This window comes from Denticeps clupeoides, chromosome 6 (assembly GCF_900700375.1).
Source record: "Denticeps clupeoides chromosome 6, fDenClu1.1, whole genome shotgun sequence".
Lineage (NCBI taxonomy): Eukaryota > Metazoa > Chordata > Actinopteri > Clupeiformes > Denticipitidae > Denticeps > Denticeps clupeoides.
In genome coordinates this window covers 7,560,288-7,581,030 of record NC_041712.1, presented here as the reverse complement: position 1 = coordinate 7,581,030, position 20,743 = coordinate 7,560,288, and the positions used below count along the sequence as shown (strand labels likewise).

Sequence of the window (20,743 nt, the reverse complement as noted above, 5' to 3'; positions counted from 1 at the left end):
AAATAAAAAAAAAAGAGAAAGAAAGCCCGGCCATGGCGACGAACGGGCGAGCCGTATCCGGCGGCGAACGCTGGGCGCTGCCGTCGGTGCGAGGCTCCTCTGCGGCTGGCTGCGCAGGCTCTGATTGACACCGCTGAGGGGTGGGGACGCAGGGTGGGGTCAGAACCGGGGAGAGGCGGAGGAGAGACGGAGAGCCGGAGCCCAACCCTTAGCACGGCAACAACGAGCCGACAGACGCCGGGGCGAGCGACGGAGAGGACTTTCGACGCCGGGAGATGTGCGTTCAAAGAGCCTAGTCGACGAAGCGGGCTACACCTCTCGTGCTCGAAATTGGAGCAGAGGGCCGAAAAACAAGGCGACGACATTCCAATTATTCAAATATACCCCACCCGACCGACCCCACCTCCGCTCCACCCCCTTCAGCCCTGCGCCCGCTTAGCTACCGAGATGCACACGGAGACTCGGAAGAAGAAAGTAAGTCCGCTTTCGCCCTTCTCGGCACAAGCAGAACAACGCGGCCGCCCGCGAACGGATAACTAGTTGTGGCCATTTTCACCTGCCCGGTGGCCAGGAGTTCGCAGCTTAGCGGCGCACTCAGCATCCAGCCGCCGAGAACCCCGGTAGCGTCCGCGCCGCGGAGGCGGCTGACCGGCACCCCACCTCCCCGCAGCCGCGTCCCCGGGAACCGCCGGGCTCCGGCCGGCGAGCCGCGTCCGCGCGGGTTTCCGAGTAGGCGACGTCGGGCAGGAAGGAAACACGGCGACCGCGGCTCCGTAACGCGGCACCATCTTGGCCCCTTAAAGGGGCAGCGCCTTTATTTTGACAGCTGCCGCCGCTCGCAGAACTTGGGATCTGTTCGGCGGCGTGCTGCAGTTCTGAAGGCGCGGACCAGGTATTCTGCAACTGTTCCTGGACCGCTTCAGAAGGCGGGGGACGCGTTGCGGTTTAGGCTGTCAGTGACTTGATCCGGGCCCTACTTTTTTGGCACCCAGCAGGACAGCGCACTTTGTAAATTGATTGCATCCCCTGCTACTCGTTACTCTTTGCACACCGCTTGTTATGGATTCGCCTAGTTGACCGATGTTCCCTGGCCGCGCTGTAAGTGGCCTGTCGGGTGTTAAAGGCCACAGCCGTTTCTCGTAGTAGGGCAGAACGGGTTTAATATTCAACGCCAGCCTGCATGCAGAGGTGGAGCTGATGGGTGGACCGGGCTGGACAGCAGCCCATAATCGCTGCGCTTCAGCCGGACCCGGGCAGGTGGAGGAAGACGTGCGGTAAGGGGCCAATTTGCTGCGGCCCTCTTGCCACACCGCCAGCAATCATTAACAGCCGAGGATAAACTTTTGCCCAACTGGTTAAACATAGCACTCCGGTCCACACGGGTCCCAGCCCCCTGGGTTGCCATGGCGTCCGAGCGTCCCGGTTCAGATGACACGTTCATGGTGGAGGCGTGGGGCTTTGCACTTTGTTTCGGGACCGTTAGGCCTGTCCCCCAAACGGAGAAGGCCGCAGGTTATTTTTAGTTCCTGGCTTCCATGTATAATATGCCGGTCAGTCGGGGTGTGACGGAGGTGGCCGTCATATGGAGCGGTAGACACGCCTTTCTCCCTCCGCTCCTCTCTCAAGTTTACAAGCTGTTTGCCTGTCAGTCAGGTAATAACAAACCAACCAAGGGCCGGATTTGTCATTGTCCTCCTAATTGGTGTTCTGAGAATGGGGTGCTGCTCATGAAACAGCTGTTGCTCCAGCCACGCCCCTGATGTTTTCTTCTCATGGGAAGCAGCTTCGTGCACTTCTGCGTTTGCCATGTTAAACTTTACCTGTTTAATCATGTGACTCTTCAGGGTCAGGAAATCTGTTGTAGCGTTAGGTGCCTTTTTGATTGGTGCTCGGATAGGTTGAGAAATCTGTTACCATGGAAACCCACACTGGGCCTAGGCGAGAAGCCTAGTTTGGTAAAGGCTGCCATATGAGCAGGTGTTGAGCTGTTGGGCGACTCTGTATGCGAGGAAGCTGGGACAGGAGGTTCAAGTCGGGGTTTTGGGGTTTTCAGGCTAGTCGCTCCTCGAGGCGAAGAGAGACTGATGTGGGGCTCCGCAGACTGGGCTTTTATGATCTACTAATGCCAGCTCATAAAAGATCAAAAAAACTGTAGATCTTGGCTCAAACCTCTTTATCGTGCCACAGGCCTCAGGGTCATCAATTTTGACCCCAGGAATGAAATATTATGAGGCACGCATGACTTCCTTTTTTTTTTTTTCCAGCTATGTCACATATTCTTTGTTCTTTTAAAAAAATGCATCTTTTAAATTGGAGTTTACCGCTGTATAACATTTTTAGATAATAAATAATGCCCTTCTATTTGAATATTTAAGCATTGAAGTGGATCACTTGTCGGCCTGCGTGCGCGCGCACCGTGCCAGTGAAACCTGAGCAGCACGGTCGGAAAGTTCTGGAGCGTCTCAGGGGCTGGTTAGTGTCACTCCTCGTGAGCCCCGGCCCCGACTGCGAGAGAGACAGAAAAGGTGGCATATACCCATAGCACTGGCGCGGCGAGGAGGCGTCCAGGGGGAGGTTTACGAGCGAGGTGGTACCGAGGAAGAGGCAAGGCCCTCGACCGGCTGGGAGGAAGTGTGTTACAGGCGGCCACTGTGGGAGAGTTGCGCTGCCTTGGTGGATCCTGTGGGGGGCTGGGTGTTTCGCTGTGTGGTTCAGCTTGCAGAACGGAGGAGGAAGCTGTTATTTTTTTTTTTTTTTTTATGTGTGGGTGTGGAGAATAAGGGTTGGGTCGGAAGAGCCTTCTGCGTGCATGTGAGGGTGTGTACCTTCACAGTATGCTTGTGTATGTAATATGAGACTATGCCTGTTATCTCAATGAACAAAGTTTGTCTGTGTGTGTGTGTGTGTGTGTGTGTGTGTGTGTGTGTGTGCGCGCGCGTGTTACAGTTTGTATATTAGAATGCATGTGGGTATGGAGGGTACTAGGGTTAGGTGGGGGGTTATAAGGATATTGTCCATGTCTCTGCAGATTAGGGCCGATGTGACAGAATGACCCCCTACCATCGTGGCACAATCATTAACGAGGGAAAGAATCCCGTCCCCATAGCAACCCCTGCAGTTCTGCCAAACTGCCTGCAATGAAAGGGGAGAGGAGGAGGAGGAGGAGGAGGAGGTGGTGGTGGTGGTGGTGGTGAAGTGCTGTGGGGTGGGGAGGGTGTGTCTGAATGTGTGCCTGTGTGTGTGTGTGTGTGTGGCTATTGATGTCAGTTCTCTGTAAGCAGCCTCCAGCTCTTTTCACGGGGAACGGGAGATCTGGACATTTTTGTGTATTTTATTTATTCCTGCAATGAGGTTGACACGACATTCGAGATGCATTAAACGATTCTAACAATAGATGGCCACAAGCACGCATAGCCGACGTTGGCCTGCCTTCTCTGGAAGAGCCCTGCCCCCCTCAGGTAGCTTGAGTGGAGAAAGCTGGTCTTCTTCGGCGAGCCACACGGTCTCTTTCAGCCGAGTCTCGTGTGTGGAAAAAGAGAGCGAAGTTCTTCCTTCCTGGTTGCGGCATCAGTGTGCCACATTCAAGGTGATTGCTAGCTGATGAGAGACCCCTCCTTGACAATCCTGACCGCAGAGGCGGGTAAAGCCTCAAAGCATTTTGGATGTTTTAAGCAGCAGATCAAGGCTCCACAGAACGGATGTTTATTAAAAGGGACTTTTTTTTTTTTTTTTTTTTGGTGTTACACTCAAATGCTTCCCCCTCCTGTTCCCCTCTGACCAGATTAATTTACAGTAATAAAAGTAGGTAAATGGCTGTTCATATGGGAGCATGTGCATGGGTTTTTATTAATTGGGTGTGTGTGTGTGTGTGTGTGGAGAGCGGAGAGCCTGTGGGAAGCAGCAGCCGGTTTTGCGTCAGAAGGGTGGGGTCAGATAAGATGCCGGCCTCTCCCACTGCGCTGCCTGTGCCAGCCATTTGGGAGACACTCCTAGGCGTTTCCCCTCCATGCCACTGACTGCACTGAACGTGTGTGTGTTTTTGCAGTCTTGTTTTGGTTGATTTTCAACTGTCATCTTAAATTCACTTTTTATGAGGAGAGTGTGTTTTTGGCCATCGTATATCCTGTCTTTGGGTCGAATGAACTCACTCTGTATAAACATATTTGTATGTGTGTATTTCTTGTCTTATTTTTGACCCCTCATAACCTCATAACCCTGACTGCAGGGGGAGGGGAGAGCAGGCCCGAGAGGATGTGATGTGCAGTGTGTGTTTGTGTTCTATATTTACTCCCTAAGTGCTTGCTTACAGTGTTTTGGATTATTATCAGTCCGTTATTATTTTAAGACGTCGAATGATCTGTGGTCATATAGCTGCTCGATGACATTTTCGGGGACATTTGTTAGCAGATTACTAGGTGGACTGTTTTGCATTGGAACATATTGCTCCATTAATGTTTCACCAATGCATAGCTTTTCATCCTCATGAATGCTGAGATCCTGGCAAAGAAGTGTCTTTAAACATGGCTGAAGCATACATTCCTCGTTCTTAATTGGTTTTAATAGAGCAGCGCTTTTTGCACGTTGATCTCTGACACCTGAGCCTGACAGCCAGACACAAAAATGAGGGGTAAGGCAAACACCCACAAGAAGACAAATACGAAAGCTACACCTAATTTTCCGAGAGTGATACTTGCCAAATACATGCCAAATGCCATAGCGTAAGCATACAGCAAATAAGCACAGGGATGTACATTACTTTACGGATTTCAACAGGTACATCCCGTTCAGTGTTCTTCATCTCACTGTCCACAGCCTTCCTCTACCTGTGAGACTGGAATAAAATCCCTCAGAACCCCATGGGTTGGTCCATGCAGGTCCAGGATCTAGTGCACCACCCAAAGTGGCTCATAATCCCTGAAAACCTGTCTCAGAATTTGTTTCTGTTTCTAATTAAATTGGTACGAGTTCAATTAATTATAGTGCATTTATGCAATGATTCAATAATACTGCAAGTTTGTATTTGGAATTATGAGGTTGCCTTCACAGGAAACATCCTACCCCCTCAGGTAGCTTGTATGAGGTGAAGGGCTGGCTGCCAAATGAGCCCTGACATCTCCACCTTTATCACTTCATCTGAAATTGTTGAAATGCCACAGTAAAAAAAAAATGTATGACTAAATATCAAGACATGTATATCTGGAAAAAGAAAAAAAGCAGTCAGTATGAAACACATCGTGCACTCTGAGGACCCAACTAGTGTTGCTCATCCCTTCATTTGAAAACTAGCTTAGGGACTGTACCAGTGGATTTTCAAACCATAAAAAATCTTCCCCAGGCAGACACAAGAGAGAACATTTTGCTGATGCCATCACAAAACCATGGTAGTAGGACGAAGTCGCGACCCAGTGCAAGCTTCATTCAGACGGTGAGAATGGTATTCCGCGTAAAAGCAAAACTCCCGTCGGTACTGGATGTAGGGAAGGGGGGCTGTGCCTTTAAGAGTGAGTGGACTGATGCAGAGGGCGGGGCACCGTTGTGAGCGAGCGAGGGGAGGATACATGTAAGGTCACAGCTGTGTGGGGTGTGTCGTGTGTTGGGCAGGGTGTAGAGTGTGGGGGCTGAAGAGGCTGTGGGGTTAGTGACACACTATCTCTCTTTCTCTCTTTCTGTCGTTTTCCCTTACTCCACCCCTCCCTCTCCACTGCCTGGCCTTGCTTGTTGGCCACATGGAGGGACATAGTGACAGCGCTTGCTGGTACAAGAAGTGCCTTAGGGCACGGCAGACTACATTAGAGCTATGCTGCTATGACATATTTTAACAAGCCATGCACACGTGCATAGACACACACACACACGCGCACACACACACACACACACACACACTCCAGGGACGTTCCCTATTACCATTCAGGTGTCAGTCAGTATTGGCACAGAGGAAATAGTTGTAGAAATTGGCTCAGCTAACAGGAACATCCACCTTGCTTGCACAAAATGTCCCTTCTATATGCAGCCATATGTAGGCCACCGGCTGAAGCCATCTGCATATTTTGTTGTGGATCAGGTTTAGGAAGTTATGCTTTCCAATGAACATTGTCTCTGCTGAATATTCAGCACTATAATAACCTTGTGTGTGGCCATCTCCAGAAGGCTACACAGATTCAGGAACACTCACATGGCACACGCGAAGGCCACGGATTGGAGGTGTGTAAGGGGCTCTGTAGGGACATGCATGTGGCCAATGTCAAAGTCTACCGTTAGCTTCCAGCGTCAGCTGCTTGTGTGGGTGTCATGGATGGATTTCAGCGATGCCCTCTGCTGTACCACAACCACCCCTCCTCCGCAAGCCCTCCCACCATCCACACCTCTGCCCCCATTCCACCACCCTCTGTCATTCTTTCACGCTCAGCCACACCCACACCGAGTCCACCTCTTCAACCTCATCTCTGTACTGCAAAGGGGTGAGGGAGGCGGGTGGAGGAAAGAGGGTGGGGAGATTTGGCCATACCCTGTGGAATTTGGACTGAGGTTTTACTCCACTGTTGGAGCGAATGTCTGTGGATGGGTGGAGGATCTATTTGAAAGGTTCTTCTTTCCAGAATACCCCCCTCCTCACACACACACACACACACACACACACCCTCTGGATGGCCCATTCCCAACTCCAGTCCACTCCTAACCCCCACCCTTCAGTGCTCCCGCCCGTCCATGGAGATCTGTGGGGGCCCTACTGGGTTGAGCAGCTAGCACAGGCCAGCCGCTCCGGATCTCCGGTTACATGGCCGATTGTGCAACACATGGCTTTGAAACGCTGATCTTCTGTAGAGAACATTTACTTGGTGGTGCAGGGCCTTGCATGGCCCAGATTGCTGGCCCCTTCAATCACCCATTAATTCCTGTTATGCCTTAGACCTTCAGACCAGCAAAGTGATTTGATTGTGAGTAGGTTGGACCTGGCCTAATGGTTTTCCATTAGGCGTGGACTTTAGGGGTCTGGCTGTTGACAGAATGTCTCTCCTGCTACCATCTGAATTGTGTGACTATGTTAATCATGGCACTGGCCGCCCCAATTCTCACACCCGCTGAGTTTGGATTTGACCAATAGCCAGCTCAAACAAGATGTCATTACAAACCCCACCCATACCAGAACACTATGAAGAGGGTGCTAACTCGAAGTCTTGAGAGAAAGGTACCTGTACTGAGAAAGTAAAACCCTTCAATATATTTCACCGATCCACCTTGACAGCAAATTCGTGGCGATGAACGTTATGTCACAGACAATAAATTGTCCTCGAGAAGGCCTTCCCGTTGCTGGATCGACCGGGAGTGCTACCTCCATTACTCATCGTCTGTACGGGAGGGGCCATCTCTGACACATTGGGGTCGCTTGGGGTGGAGGTCAGGCTGTAGATGGGGTAAGGACGCATACCGGGAGGTGGAAGCCCGGACACCACATGTGCACTGAAAGCTGGCTGTCCTGCCTGGCTTTGTTGGGCCCTGAAGGATTTGCTTCCTGTCAAGTGACGGTCATGCCACAAGTACATCTTCCTGAATGGAGGCCGGGGGCGAGGCCATGACTGTAAAGAATAGTTATAGGCATGAGGGACATACCTGTGTGTGTGTGTGTGTGTGTGTGTGTGTGTGTGTGTGTGTGTTTTTTTTTTTTCTTACGTTGTGTTCATGTATTAGACTTTATATATTGAAATATAAAATCAGTAACTACTTAATTGTCCTAATCGTCTTACTCAGGGACACAATGGTAACAAGTAAATATGATTTAAATTGTTTAAATGTATAGATAAATATTTTCTCTGCCCTCGATGGTCACATGACTATATGTTCTGTGGCCTGAGTGAGTGAGTGACGCTGTGACCCAGATTGTTCTAGTTCTGGTCGCTCTCTGTCCCACACCCCAGTTAATCCTTTAAACCCCTCCCTGCTGGACCCTCTTTCCAGCCGGCCCCACTCCCGCCCCCCCCCCCCCCCCCCACCCTCGGCTCTGTAACTTCCTGCTGGGTCGTAGAGGGTCTGGGGTCACACCCACCCCGCCCTCCTTTTATTCCTGGAATTCCCCACAGCAAGAGGTCTCCAGCGATGCAAACACACACGCACGCTGCATATCCCTGGTAACTTGTGTAGATGTGCTGAGAGATGACTTGCTCAGGTAGGCCCTGATAGACCTTTCACATCTGCATTTATGACCCCCCCCCACCACGCCCTTTGCAGCTCACAGCTACCTTTGTTCATCGACATAGGAGGGTTCTGTATGATCACACCACAATGGCAGTTGGTCAACTGTGTGTGTGTGTGTGTGTGTGTGTGTTTGCATCTGTGGGTGGGTATGGAAAGGCTGGGGGATGGGCAGCCGCCACTGCTGTGCACTCAGCCACACCCATGCTGATTTGGGGAGGGGCGGGGAGCCACACCTCTGGGTGGAATCCGCTGCAGTTGGGTCACATGGGCCCTGTGTCTGAGCTAAGCATTACCACATTGCTCTCGCAGCGCCATGCTACTGGCCTCTGTCAGCGTCTCTCTCTCACTTTCCTCGCCTTAAAGAGCAGGGTGTGACTCCAGTTACCAGAGAAAGGGAGGGACGCACAGTATTGCTGACTGCTCCTCCCTGTGCTGCTTCTCTCTTTCTTTTCTGCCTGCTCACAACAAGACCAGTCATCATCTTCTGTTTTTTTCAAACTTAGTTTTGCAATTTTATGTTGTTTTGGCAGGTAATGGCATTTCCAGATGATTTGTGTCCTTCAACTTGTTCCATCTTGGGGGTCTCCTACTCTGTCTCTTGCGTTTCCAGCTTTTTTCCCCACTACCTGTCTTCCCCATTGTTTTTCACACCCACCTCCCCCCTTTCTCCTTTTCTCACTATCTCTCATTTCCATGTTAAGTGAAGTTTCCTTTCTCTCGTCCACAGTGCCAGAGTCCCAAGAAACCCAGCGCTGCCAGTTCTGAGCCCACAGCAACGGAGGAGATGCCGTCAGTCCAGATCAAGCCTGAGCCAGAAGAGGTGGAGTGCTCGGTGAGTGTGTGTACACACATGGGTTGGTGTTGGGGGGGTGTGTGGGTAATGGGAGATGTTGATGCCCAGCGGGACTGTGGGTCCTTTGGTCAAAGCAATACGGGCCATGTGAACTCGACTCCCATGTCTCCACTTTGGTCTGTGCACTACGCACTCACCCCGGATCATTTTGTTCTCACGTATACCAAGATACAGGGCAATTAGTTAAAATGAGATCTTTTTGTATTTATTTTGGTGTCTGCTCTTTATGAGGCCCTCACAAATTCTGAGATTTCCAAACCATTTATCAAGTAGATAGTGGCCTAGGCCTTCATCGTTGTTCATGTGGCTATCTTGTCATTCCATATGATAGTGGTTTATTGCATTAGCGTATCTGTAGCATCAACAGAACACACATAGACCTCAGCATTTCTGTAAAAAGTTGCAGATTTTTTTACTCATTTTAATCATAGTAATTTACAACATATAAACAGAACCATGTGAATTGCATTGTCAAAAAATTGTCCTTAAATTGGACTAATTGAAAGAGATGGTCATGAGGAAACGACTGACCATTGCAAACGTCTGTAGATTTGTATCACAGATTACGGAGGCTGCGTCGAGCTTGGGGGGTGCTTGTGGGAATCTGTAGGTTTTGCATTGTCAGAGGACCTATCCACCAATTTCTCTTTTTCTCTAGTCTCTATTTCCTGTCTCTCTCTCTCGTACACACATTCTGCTTCCCTCTCCCTATCTGCGAGTCTCGCCCAGGCCCTAATAGGATATATCGAGGGAGGCTTCCGCTCTGTTGTCGTCATGGCAACGGGTCTCTGGCGGGAGTTGGAAAGGCTGTGATGTAGCCTGCCACACCCTACACACAAACACACACACACACCACACACACCACACACACACACACCACCCCCAATCCTCCCCCAGCACAACCACTCCCACTCTCCGTGTAACACACCCTTTCCCTCCCTCTCTCTCTCTCTCTCTCTCTCTCTCTCTCTCTCTCTCTCTCTCTCTCTCTCTCTCTCTCTCTCTCTCTCTCACACACACACATACACACAGATGACATACCTATCACACACACTGCACACATGTACACCAAACGCATGCATGCACATAGATGTGGCATCTTTTAACCTCTAGCTGAAGGGAGCGTTCATGCAAAATGATGTGTCCTACTCTCCATTCACCCGTTCCTCCGCGTGTCTGTCCCTCGCTCGGCCTGTGACTTCCCCCCAGCCTCTTACAAACGCTGTATATACACACACAGTCCCCGAACTAAACAACATGGTGCTCTTCAGCTCCCAACAAAAGCTGATTAGGTTGCTGTGGTGAACAGGATCAGGATGTGTGTAGTACGTGGACTGTCAGTATTATCAGAGGTGTGTGTTATCTGTACAACCGTAGGGGCAGGCCTGTTCAGATGTCTGGGTCACCATTATGAAATTCCCACCTTTTGCTGTGATATCCAACTTATCAGTGCCAGGTGGCTGGTGAAGGTAAAGGTGATCAGTGACTGTAAATTAGCTGTCAAGAAAGCTCATGTCTCACGTGTAATGGATTGATGGACGAGTGGGCCAGAAATGCATATTCTCTTAGAAGACCTTGGCATAACTCTTTGAGGAGAAATGACCTCAGCCAAGTTGTACAGTCTGTACGACTTCAACCTTCATTTTAAGGTGCATCAATTTGCATGAATTGTGAATTTGCTTTATGCCCGTGTTGGTAGTAAGACATCAAGGCCTGTATGATTCAAAACCAACCCCTACGGCAGCTTGACTGGGTTTAGGTGTGGTCTGTTGAGGGAGGGTGCTGCAGATGCTTAGGTCTGCGCACACACACACACACACACACACACACACACATCCTTCAGTGCTGGGCTCCTCTCCCTTTTTTTGGTGTTAATTGCACTGCAGACTGTGTTGTTCCCCTCCTGCTTTTATCATCCTCTGTCACACTCCGCCCTAAAGACGTGGGTAACACATAAACACACAGGCTTATGAGGGATGTCACTGTGGTGTCCTGGGCTTTGAGATTCTGGGGGTGGGTTTCATCACCACCTGCTATCTGCCTCGCATCCTGGACTTTGCACCCCTCCCCCTACATGCAGCCACACCCACTACAGAATACAGAAACCAACCAAGCCAGTCTTTGGTTGGCCTCACTTTCTGACCTATGAACTCTGGTGGAGCCCCACAGCTCTTTGTATTTGCACCTTTGTATAGTTGCAGGACAGCAACTATACTACAGAGAATATTCTGTTAATTAATTACAAAAGCCTGATAGTTACTCTTGACAAAAATTGGTAATCTGATCAATTCTTGATAATTGAGTCTATACAAAGCTCAGTTCTTTAATCGTGTTAATTAGACGTGGGCTGAATTGGCCCCTGCTTGCAGGCTCAGAGCCGAAATGGCCATCACAGATCCAGAAGGTGGGGCAGGGGGATGCTGATGGTGCAGTGAGATGAAGCTCTAGTGTGGTTCCAGGGCTTTGACTCATTCGGTCTGTGTCTGTCTGTCTCCTCCGCCTGTTCTTCCTCTTTCTCGGCCTCACTGGTGTTGCCCTTTACTGCAGTGAAGTGCTAGAGGGAGAATTAGCGCTGAATCCTAGAAACCATTTCAGTTACAGGGGATGTAGTGTCTGATATTATTCTAATATTATTATGTACTGAAAGTACATACTGTCAGTGTTGTGATGTGTTATAAAAACATTGGCTTGACCTGTGCATGACCTGAACATGTGGCACAATGACAATTTTGCTATATCACTCCACACCCTTATATATCAGTCCACACCCTTATATATCAACTCACACTCCCTTATGTAAAATTAAATTTTCCATTTGTAATATAATGTAATCTCATATTTCATTATATTTTGGTCTTTTCCTTACCTATGACATCACTTTATCAACTGACACCATAACATCATTTTACATTCAACCTAAACATTTTATCACTTGGTATTTAGGATTCCCGTAACTCAGTATTAATGTGAATTGTATGCTTTTATGAGGTTTGTATGACCACACCCTGTTTTGGTTGGTTCAAGGCAACATTTCAGCTTCCTTTCATTCACTTTTATTCGACCCGACTGACCTGCAACTCTGCACATCAGACCCAAGCCCAGGCCTTGTTATCAATGCTGCCATATAGTTAGTTTAACGATGACTTTCAGCTAAAGGAGGAACGCGGTGTGTCTTAACTGTGTATTGTATTGCGTGTTATACAATACATATATTGTGTTGTGAGGTTTGAGAGAGACTGGTGTCTGAAACCAAATTCCTTGGATCTGTTGCATACTTGGCTAGTTGGGAAGAACCAGCTAGTTGGAAGAAGCTGGTCCTGGGATTTTTATTACCTTCTCGTTCTGGCTTGATCTGCTGCCTCCATCTGACGGTGTAAATAAGACGCGAATGAGTCACCGTTGTGTCGTATTTAGCCAGCGTCAATCTCGTTTAACATCCATGGCACTGCCCACTGGTGATGCACAACAAGCCACGTTTGTTAGGAGGTGACGTCATGGATACAGTCACATGACATCTTGACCTTGCGGGTCCTGCTCATCAGGAGTGTTGGGTAGTTTTGTTGCAGCTTGCAGTTTAAGGGTGTACAGATCTGTTTTGCCGTTTTTCTCAACAGCACAAGTCCAGTTGCCGTCTCAGCTCTTAAAGGTCCATTGTGGCCCTGTGGTGATTTGTTCAATAGGAAGAAACCAAGATCAGAAGAATTATATTGGATGAGGGAGGAAATAAAATCTGAAAACAGTCTAAAGGTGTGGATTGCAAAACTAGGGTGAGGCGACAGGGTGGAGAGAGACAAAAAGAGATTGGAGCGAGTGGGCGGGAACAAGGGAGCCAGGGAAAAAATGAGTCAGCTGATACCTCCCAGTTTCCATGGCAACCAGAGGCTATTCCCACCCACTCCCTTTTTTCCACCCCTCTTTTTTTCCCCCCACCCCTGTCCACTCCCATCCTTCCATCTTGCTCCCTTTTCCCCTCTTTCTATTTTTTATTTTTTTATTTTTCAATATCGCCCTCCTCAGTGGATGGGTGGCGCAGGGTGTTTTGGCCTGATGTGGCTCCTCAGATTGGAGTTGTTCTCTGGAATATAGGCCAGTCACTGCAGGTCCACCTAAACATGGTTTCTCTAGGACGCTGCTCCAGAACGACTTCATCAGCTAGAAGAAGAAAAACCCAAGTCACCAAAAACTACTTTCATCACCAAAATCATGACGCATAGCAGCCAGCATCAACATGCATCTGCTTAAAACATAGATTTTACTGGTGTGTGTAAGGCTAAACTAGCCTTTGTGTGCGTGCTGGGTTGGAGTGGTGCCCAGTTGAGGGACTGTCCTCTCCTGCTTCGACTCCAGTGAGGAGAGCCCAGTCAGAGCAGCCATTGTTCATGTGTTTGTGGAGCCAGAAGCCCAGCTGAACTGGGCCAGCCCTGCTCTCTGGGTGTGGAAGGTGTGTGTGTGTCTGTGTGAAAGAGTGGTCGTTGTGTGGTCATGTGCTCATCACCGTATTTGAGTTTCATATTTTTCCTTCTCTCTCCTTCCGATGATCGCTTTCTCATTCTTGTCCATGTCTCTTCATATTTTTAATTTCTGTGCTTCCACCCTCACCCCTCTTATCCTCTTTACCATTATTTTCTAACTCTCTCCTGGACTTTTTACTCTCTCATCAACCTCCTTTTGCCTTTTCTCCCACCTTCTGTCCCCTCACTGTCCTTATCCAGCAGCAGGCGGAGGTTGCTGTTCTTGACCTCAAGTGTAAAGCCTCACCTCCACCCCTGTGCTCCATTGACACAAACCCTACCTCCCCCAACTCAAAACAGAGTGAAGAGGAAGGCCCCCAGACGGAACCAGTGGACCTGTCCCTCAACAAACCCCGCTCCATCGTACCCAAACCCATGTCCGCCATACTCTCCAACAATCTGCAGACCGCAAGCACTTTGACGAGCACCACTGCCATCCCGGCCACCGTACTGTCCCCTGGCTCCATCTTGGCGTCCACGCCGGGAGTCGGAGGCCAACAGATTCTGCACGTCATCCACACCATCCCCTCCGTCAACATGCCCAGCAAGCTGGGGCAGCTGCAGACCATCCCGGTGGTGGTGCAGTCGCTGCCTGTGGTCTACACTGCGGTGCCGGCTGGGGACAGCAACAGCGTGAACGCTACCGCCGCCATCACTGTGCCGCTCATTGGTAGCGATGGTCGCTCAGAAGGATCGGGTGAGTTTGTGGATTTTCACATGGGTATTTAATTCATGAATGGCACGTATCATGCATGTTTCTTTGGAAACTTAAAGGTGCTCCTGAGTAATTTAAGATAGGGTGCAGTATTTCACCAAAAATGAATATAAAAATAAAATTTATATTTAAAACTATTTTCAAATATACAATTGAAACTAACATTACGAAGAGAGCAGGTGAGGTGCAAATGCAAGCTGCCGTTGAATTCATCTTGAGGTCAGGGAAGCAAAAGAGGCGTTCAGTGAAATGTCTAGTACTAATGTCTGATCCAGGATCAGTATTGATCTGTGTTCCTCACTGAAGTCAGAGGAAGTGGTCCAGAGAAATGCTGAGGGCTCACAAGCTGCAATGTTTTCCTGCATTGTCACGTGGGGAAGTGGAAGTTTGTGATTTTTTTTTTTGTTGTGGTTTCTGAATTCTGCTGAGGATGCTGTAGGGTCGAGTGTGAGGAAGTTAGGACTGTTTAGTTTTTCTTTTTTCCTTTAAGCAGTGTTTCACATGTCCACCTTCCCTTTTTTCCTCTTTGGCCATGTATATCTCACTTGAGACACACCCACAGAGACATTCTAAGTTGTTCTGAGCAGAGCAAATTGACCTCCTGACATCACCTTCTATGATCCTTGGGGATTCCAGTGCGCGCCAGGTCAATACAGTGAAATATAAATTGTGCAGAAGTCAAACAGAGGTTCCGGAAACTTTTCAAAAAATATCCTTACCAGTACAGCAACATCCTAAAAATGGGAGGAAGGAAGAGAATTAGGTAGTTGCTTAGGGTGTCTGACCCCCCCTTCTAACAGAATGGTGTATTCTGCCTCCAGACTTGTCCCTTTGACCTCGTGCTCTTGCACTTCTTTATTCTTTAAAGGAAACATTTAGAGACCAGGTCACAACTGGATTAGTTTGAGTTGCACTAAACAAAGCAATGGAGTGAAGTGCAGGATATTCAGAGAAAGATGAGGACATTCAGGCCTATGAGGAAACTTTTATGAGCTCTTCACAGCCGCGGTTTGAATTAAAGGAGTCCTTGTCATTTGTGCAGACACATAAATAGAGGGGGAAGCCATGATGTGGAAGCAGTGGGTGCAGATAGCGTGTTCAGTTTTAATGGGGTGGCACTGGGGGGTTGCTGTATGTCTGTTTATGTATGTGTTATTATGTTATTTATGCATGCACGGAGAGACATTAGAAAAAGACTGTTCCCTGCTCTCTCGCAATTAAAAGGCTGATACATTTTTAAGAATCCAGCTAGTTAAAGAACTGCAGTAGATAAAAAGTGTAACCCTGTAAAAAATGAGATCACATTTAACTTTTCCCAAATTAAAAATCAAACAAAAAATACAAAACAAAAATGTACTACACTTTGCTGAAGCACCTTTTGAATACTTTTTAATAGCACTTTATTTGTGTTGATTATCTAGCTATACCTGGAATATGCTATGTAAATCATATCATGCAAAGAGTACTTTTTGACCTTGATCCTGACACAGGCATTCTTTCCTCCCCAGTGCGCATAAAGCCTGGTTCGACGTCTCCGGTGGAATACCGCAAAAGTGACGAAAGTGATGCAGAGAGCGGAACCGAGTCAGGATCAGCCTCTTTCAGCACACCTGGCCTGGACACAAGGTGTGTGTTTTGTGTGTGAGCATGCACAGGGATTCCCAGGATACAGGCTCAGAAGATGTTTGAGTCTGTGTCGCTAATGGCATTATTGCATTGTGGTCCTACATGCTTACATAACTCCAGAGCACAATGAAGAAGCACCAGTGCACCACTGAGCTACTGGGGGCTGAAAAAAAATCTGGGTGTGTGCACTTTGAGTTCAGCCTCTGTCTGAGTGAGTCTGTGTGTGTTTGTGTGTGTGTGTGTGTGTGTGTGTGTTGCCGGGCAGGACTGGGTGTAAACAAGATTACGTAACTGGCCTACCGTCACACCTCCTCATAAACAGTTTGAAAAGAGAGAGGGGAGGGAGGATGCCAGTACAGGATGGAGGAGTAAAATTGGCCTTTGTGTTGGGTGTAGCTTGTGTGCACGTGTGTGTGTGTACAGGGGAAAAGGGAGTAAACTAGTTAGCTGCCTGGATGGGGATGGCGAGAGACAGAGGGAGAAATGGGAGGACGGGACGTGTGGAATAGATGGCCAACTGGAAGGGAGTGAGAGAGGAAGGAAAGGAAGTGGGGGGTCAGACAGGGGGTTAGAGAGAGCGAGAAGGATCAGCACTAGCCTGGACATTGTCCAGCTAAATGTAGCTCCCTCTCCTGTCAGGTTTGGACCAGGGCAGCCACCGTATCTCACTGGACTCTGACCTTCCCATGCTGAGCTCAGTTCCTCACTCGCTGGTCTTTAGTATCAGCTGACTACACTTACGTCTGTGGGTCAAATAATTTGATTTATTTTTTCTTTATTATACATCAAAGTGTCAGTTTTGCTTTTCTGACTGTAAACATGCATTAAAATTACGCACTGGGTTAAATAATTAGATCAAATATAGGTCTAATAAGTCAGACTCATTTTAAGCTTTCAGCACAGTTTCAAAACTCACCTTTGTTTAAAAAAAATAAATTTTTAGTGTGTTGTAACAGATTAGTTCTCAGAAATGTTCAAATTAAAACGTTTCAGGTGTGTTTAATGCATAGACATTGCTTTGTATGCTTAAACGGGCAGTGGAAATAATGGTTAGAAAGGCACTTTTAATTGTTCATTTCCCGTCACGTGTCTGTTACATGTGTTTTAAGTGTTTCTGATAATAATGTTTAGAAAGAGCATGTCTTTTTTTTTTTTTTTTTTTGTTCAGCCTAATAACCTGTCATGCAAACATCTGCATGTAGGCTGAGGTCCGACCGGTTCAAACATGTCGTTGCCATTCAGAACAGTTGCGTTCTATAGGATGGTTGCATGATTCGCATCCGAATATGCAGTTACCACACCTAGATGATATCACTAGATCTTTTCTTTTGCTTTCTGCATCTGTCAGTTCGGGGGCGGACATGGACTTCCCTGTCGACCCGGATTCCCCAGACATGAAGCGGAGACGCGTGCACATGTGTGACTACGATGGCTGCAACAAGGTGTACACCAAGAGTTCCCACCTTAAAGCTCACCGCAGAATACACACAGGTATGGCGCAATAACTGACTTAATTTCCAAAATTCCTGGAATATTGCACTCATTTTGACAGAAATTGTCAAAGCTGTCACTTTTTGGAGACACATGATGATATCAGATCTGATCAATCATAAGGAAAAATTGCAATTCAAAAATAAATGAAGGTTCAATACTTAGTTTATTTCTCACTAACATGCAAACATATTCTGATTCTTGTATGTGTGTATGAAACATATTCTTGTATGTGTGTATGTATATACACACATAGGGTGGTAGTAGCCTAGTGGGTAACACACTCGCCTATGAACCAGAAGACCCGGGTTCGAATCCCACTTACTGCCATTGTGTCCCTGAGCAAGACACTTAACCCTAAGTTGCTCCAGGGAGACTGTCCCTGTAACTACTGGTTGTAAGTCGCTCTGGATAAGGGCGTCTGATAAATGCTGTAAATCTAAATCTAAATGTATATAAGGAAGCTTTATTCAAATGCCATAAATGAGGCAAAACATTCCTCACTACACAGCTTCCAACCCACTCCCAAATGCTGTATTAATCATATATATCATATTGTTTGTATACAACTATTTGTTTTGTACAGCATTATGCTGCAACACATTCTTATTCATCTCTTTATGGCCTGCTGTCAATGGGAGATCTGACTGCTGAAGGAAACAGCCTGGTCCATTTTTAAAATGTTATTCAGTTGTATGGCCATAGGACAATGACAGTGATGTTTTTTTATTCATATAGTAGTTGCAAAGCTTTTATTTCAACCAAAAATAAATTAATAAAGAAAGAAATTGGGCATAATTGAAAACCCTAACTTTAAGTTGCTTGGTTACAGTGTTGTATAAATGAATCGGCATTAGATTGTGAACGTAGCAGATTTTTAGATCGCCCCCTTGTGGTCTCCATGCGGTCTCTTTGTCCCGACACCATTAAACCTGTGGCTGATCATGAATTGGAAAGGCCTCTTTTGGAGAGGTCATATTAGATGTTTGGAGATATTTTGCTCATATGAGTTCCCCAATGTGACCCTATATTAAAATTTATATTGTCTGTCATATATGATCTCCCTATATATAATGTCCATGCAAATGTTTAATACTTATGGATCTGTGTGGAATGATTATTCAAGTTTGAGTATCTGAGCAACTCACATTACATTTATTCATGCAGTTCCTGTCAAACACAAATGTTGTGTGTGCCTTAAGTGTGTTGCTGCCTGTTCTGATCCATGACCATGTTTCTGCTTTTCTGTGCATCTGCACCCTGCCACCCATCTCTAACTCTGCAGGAGAGAAACCCTACCACTGTACCTGGGAGGGCTGCACATGGAGATTCGCTCGCTCAGACGAACTGACGCGGCACTTCCGCAAGCACACGGGCATCAAGCCGTTCCGCTGCACCGACTGTGACCGCAGCTTCTCCCGTTCAGACCACCTGGCCCTTCATCGACGGCGCCATGTCATGATGTGAGCCTGCACCTGCTCCTTCGACTGCACGCGCCCCTGACCCACCCGCACGCCCCCCCCACCACTCCCTTTCACAGCGTATCTCCAGCCTGCAGCCGCCTGCAGCAGTAGCGGCAGGAGACTGGACTGGGATGTCCTCATCCCGTCTCTTCAGCCTCCTATTTTCCACCGGACAAGCGTAGTGGTGGCAGAAGTGGGATCGGTTGGGTACGGAAGCCTTCATCATTGCGTGGTGGTTCTGCGCATTGAATTCCCAACGTGGCTGGACTCCCAGAGCACGAAGAGACCAGGGAGGTGGACAGTACAGATGCCTCATTTTACTTTAAGGCGGTAGAAGGGGTGGTGGGGGGGAACTCGCAGGGAACGATGACAATTAAAGCAGGTCTGGATTGTGGAGGAGGATTTTTTGTTTGTTCTCTGTGTTGATGGTTTTATTTGATTTTAGGGGGACATGACCGTCTCTTCAGTTGTCAATTTTTTTTTTTTTTTGCCCCCGAACTATCCAGTTTATTTCTTTCCTTTGGGAATTGCTGGTGGTCCTGCATTGTGTGCATGAGGAGACTTTTTTTCATTTCAGTGTGTGTTTGTCTGGCAGTAAAGTTAAATTGTAATTTAAAGACAGCTGAAGATGCATCAGGCCCCCTCCCCCTGGTTTCTACGCCTCTCAGAACAAAAGTCAGGGCAACATGGTCTTTTATCATTTTAACCTTCTATCTACCCCATCAACCTCCCCCAACACCCCCAAAAGAGGGAGCTTTGAGACTGTGAATCTTTTTTTTTTTTTTTTGTGTTTTGCTTCAGTGTTTCAATCAGAAATGTTTGTTCAATAACAGTATTCGTGTTGGTTTTAGAAAGCTTTTTTTTTTTTTTTTTTTTCTCTATATCATATTTTACAGCAAAAAAATCTTTATTTTGAAGGAATGGCATTTTTTCCCTCCCTCAGCTGACATTTTTCCTGATTTGTTGGGTTGCAATTCTAGAGGCTGTGAAGATACACACGCATTTGAGGGCCTGTTTTATTATGTGTGTAAGCACATTTCCTTTATTTAAAAAAAAAAAAAAAATCACAATTTCACTCAAGTGTTCAGGCACATGTGACTTCTTGCCTGTTGGAGCCTTAAATGAAGATTATATATTACATAAAGAACACATCTGATTTGTGTCTTTGGGTTTTAGGGTTCTCAAGGACCCAAGGGAGAGCAAGACATCCTGACAAACCCACGTAGTCCAATGCTTTCACGTCTTGAAATCGCCATGTTTTACCCCAGGCCTGGGTTCGCTTAATTATAAAAAAAACTGATCCTGGCCTCATCCCAGACGCTGATTCTAGCTTCGTGTGTTGACCATGCGCCGCCTGAGTCATAGCTACTGTGACTAATAGTGTCTCTCAATACGCTTTCTACCCCCTGGTTTGCAGTAGCCGCTGCGGGCCATGGCCATTTTCTTACAAACAGCAAAAAATGATCCTAAAGAGAGCACGGTTTCTCACTTTTTCATAAAATCCACATGATGGAGAACAGCGATGCTTTCCCACAGTCCAGCCTTGGCAAGTTGACTGCATGTCATGAAAAAACTGTGGCATGTTCGATTTCTTAAGGTCAAGAAAAACAACTGCAATCTTCCGATTTTTTTTTCCTACCATCCTCTGCTTTCAATTGGAGAGAAAAAAAATGTTACTAAGCACACCTTTGTAGAAGAGTTATATGCATTGCAGTTTTTTTTTTGTTTGTTTTGTTTTTTTTTGTAAAACTTCATAGATCTATGAACATGAAAATTTAAACAGAAAAATAATAAAGTGTATATACTGTACATAATCAGAATTATTCAGAATAAACGTAACGGGTGGACTTCTATTTTTAACACTGACTAGACAATGTGAAATACTCCTCAATCC

At 47.2% G+C, this 20,743-nt stretch overlaps 1 protein-coding gene across 5 annotated transcripts; it reads left to right on the top strand.

Moving 5' to 3' along the window:
• The first annotated feature begins 140 nt into the window (after positions 1–140).
• Positions 141–20,709, top strand: klf8 (Kruppel like factor 8). 5 transcript variants are annotated; one of them, XM_028984188.1, is made up of 6 exons: positions 141–474; positions 8,918–9,022; positions 13,759–14,251; positions 15,778–15,895; positions 17,244–17,386; positions 18,672–20,709. In XM_028984188.1, exons 1-6 carry the CDS (start codon positions 448–450, stop codon positions 18,851–18,853), a joined length of 1,068 nt encoding a protein of 355 aa, XP_028840021.1. In that variant the 5' UTR covers positions 141–447; the 3' UTR covers positions 18,854–20,709. The 5 variants fall into 5 exon arrangements, with proteins under 5 accessions (XP_028840021.1, XP_028840020.1, XP_028840023.1 ...); XM_028984187.1 differs by having other exon boundaries at positions 13,756–14,251; XM_028984190.1 differs by having other exon boundaries at positions 142–474; positions 13,855–14,251.
• The last annotated feature ends 34 nt before the right edge of the window (positions 20,710–20,743 follow it).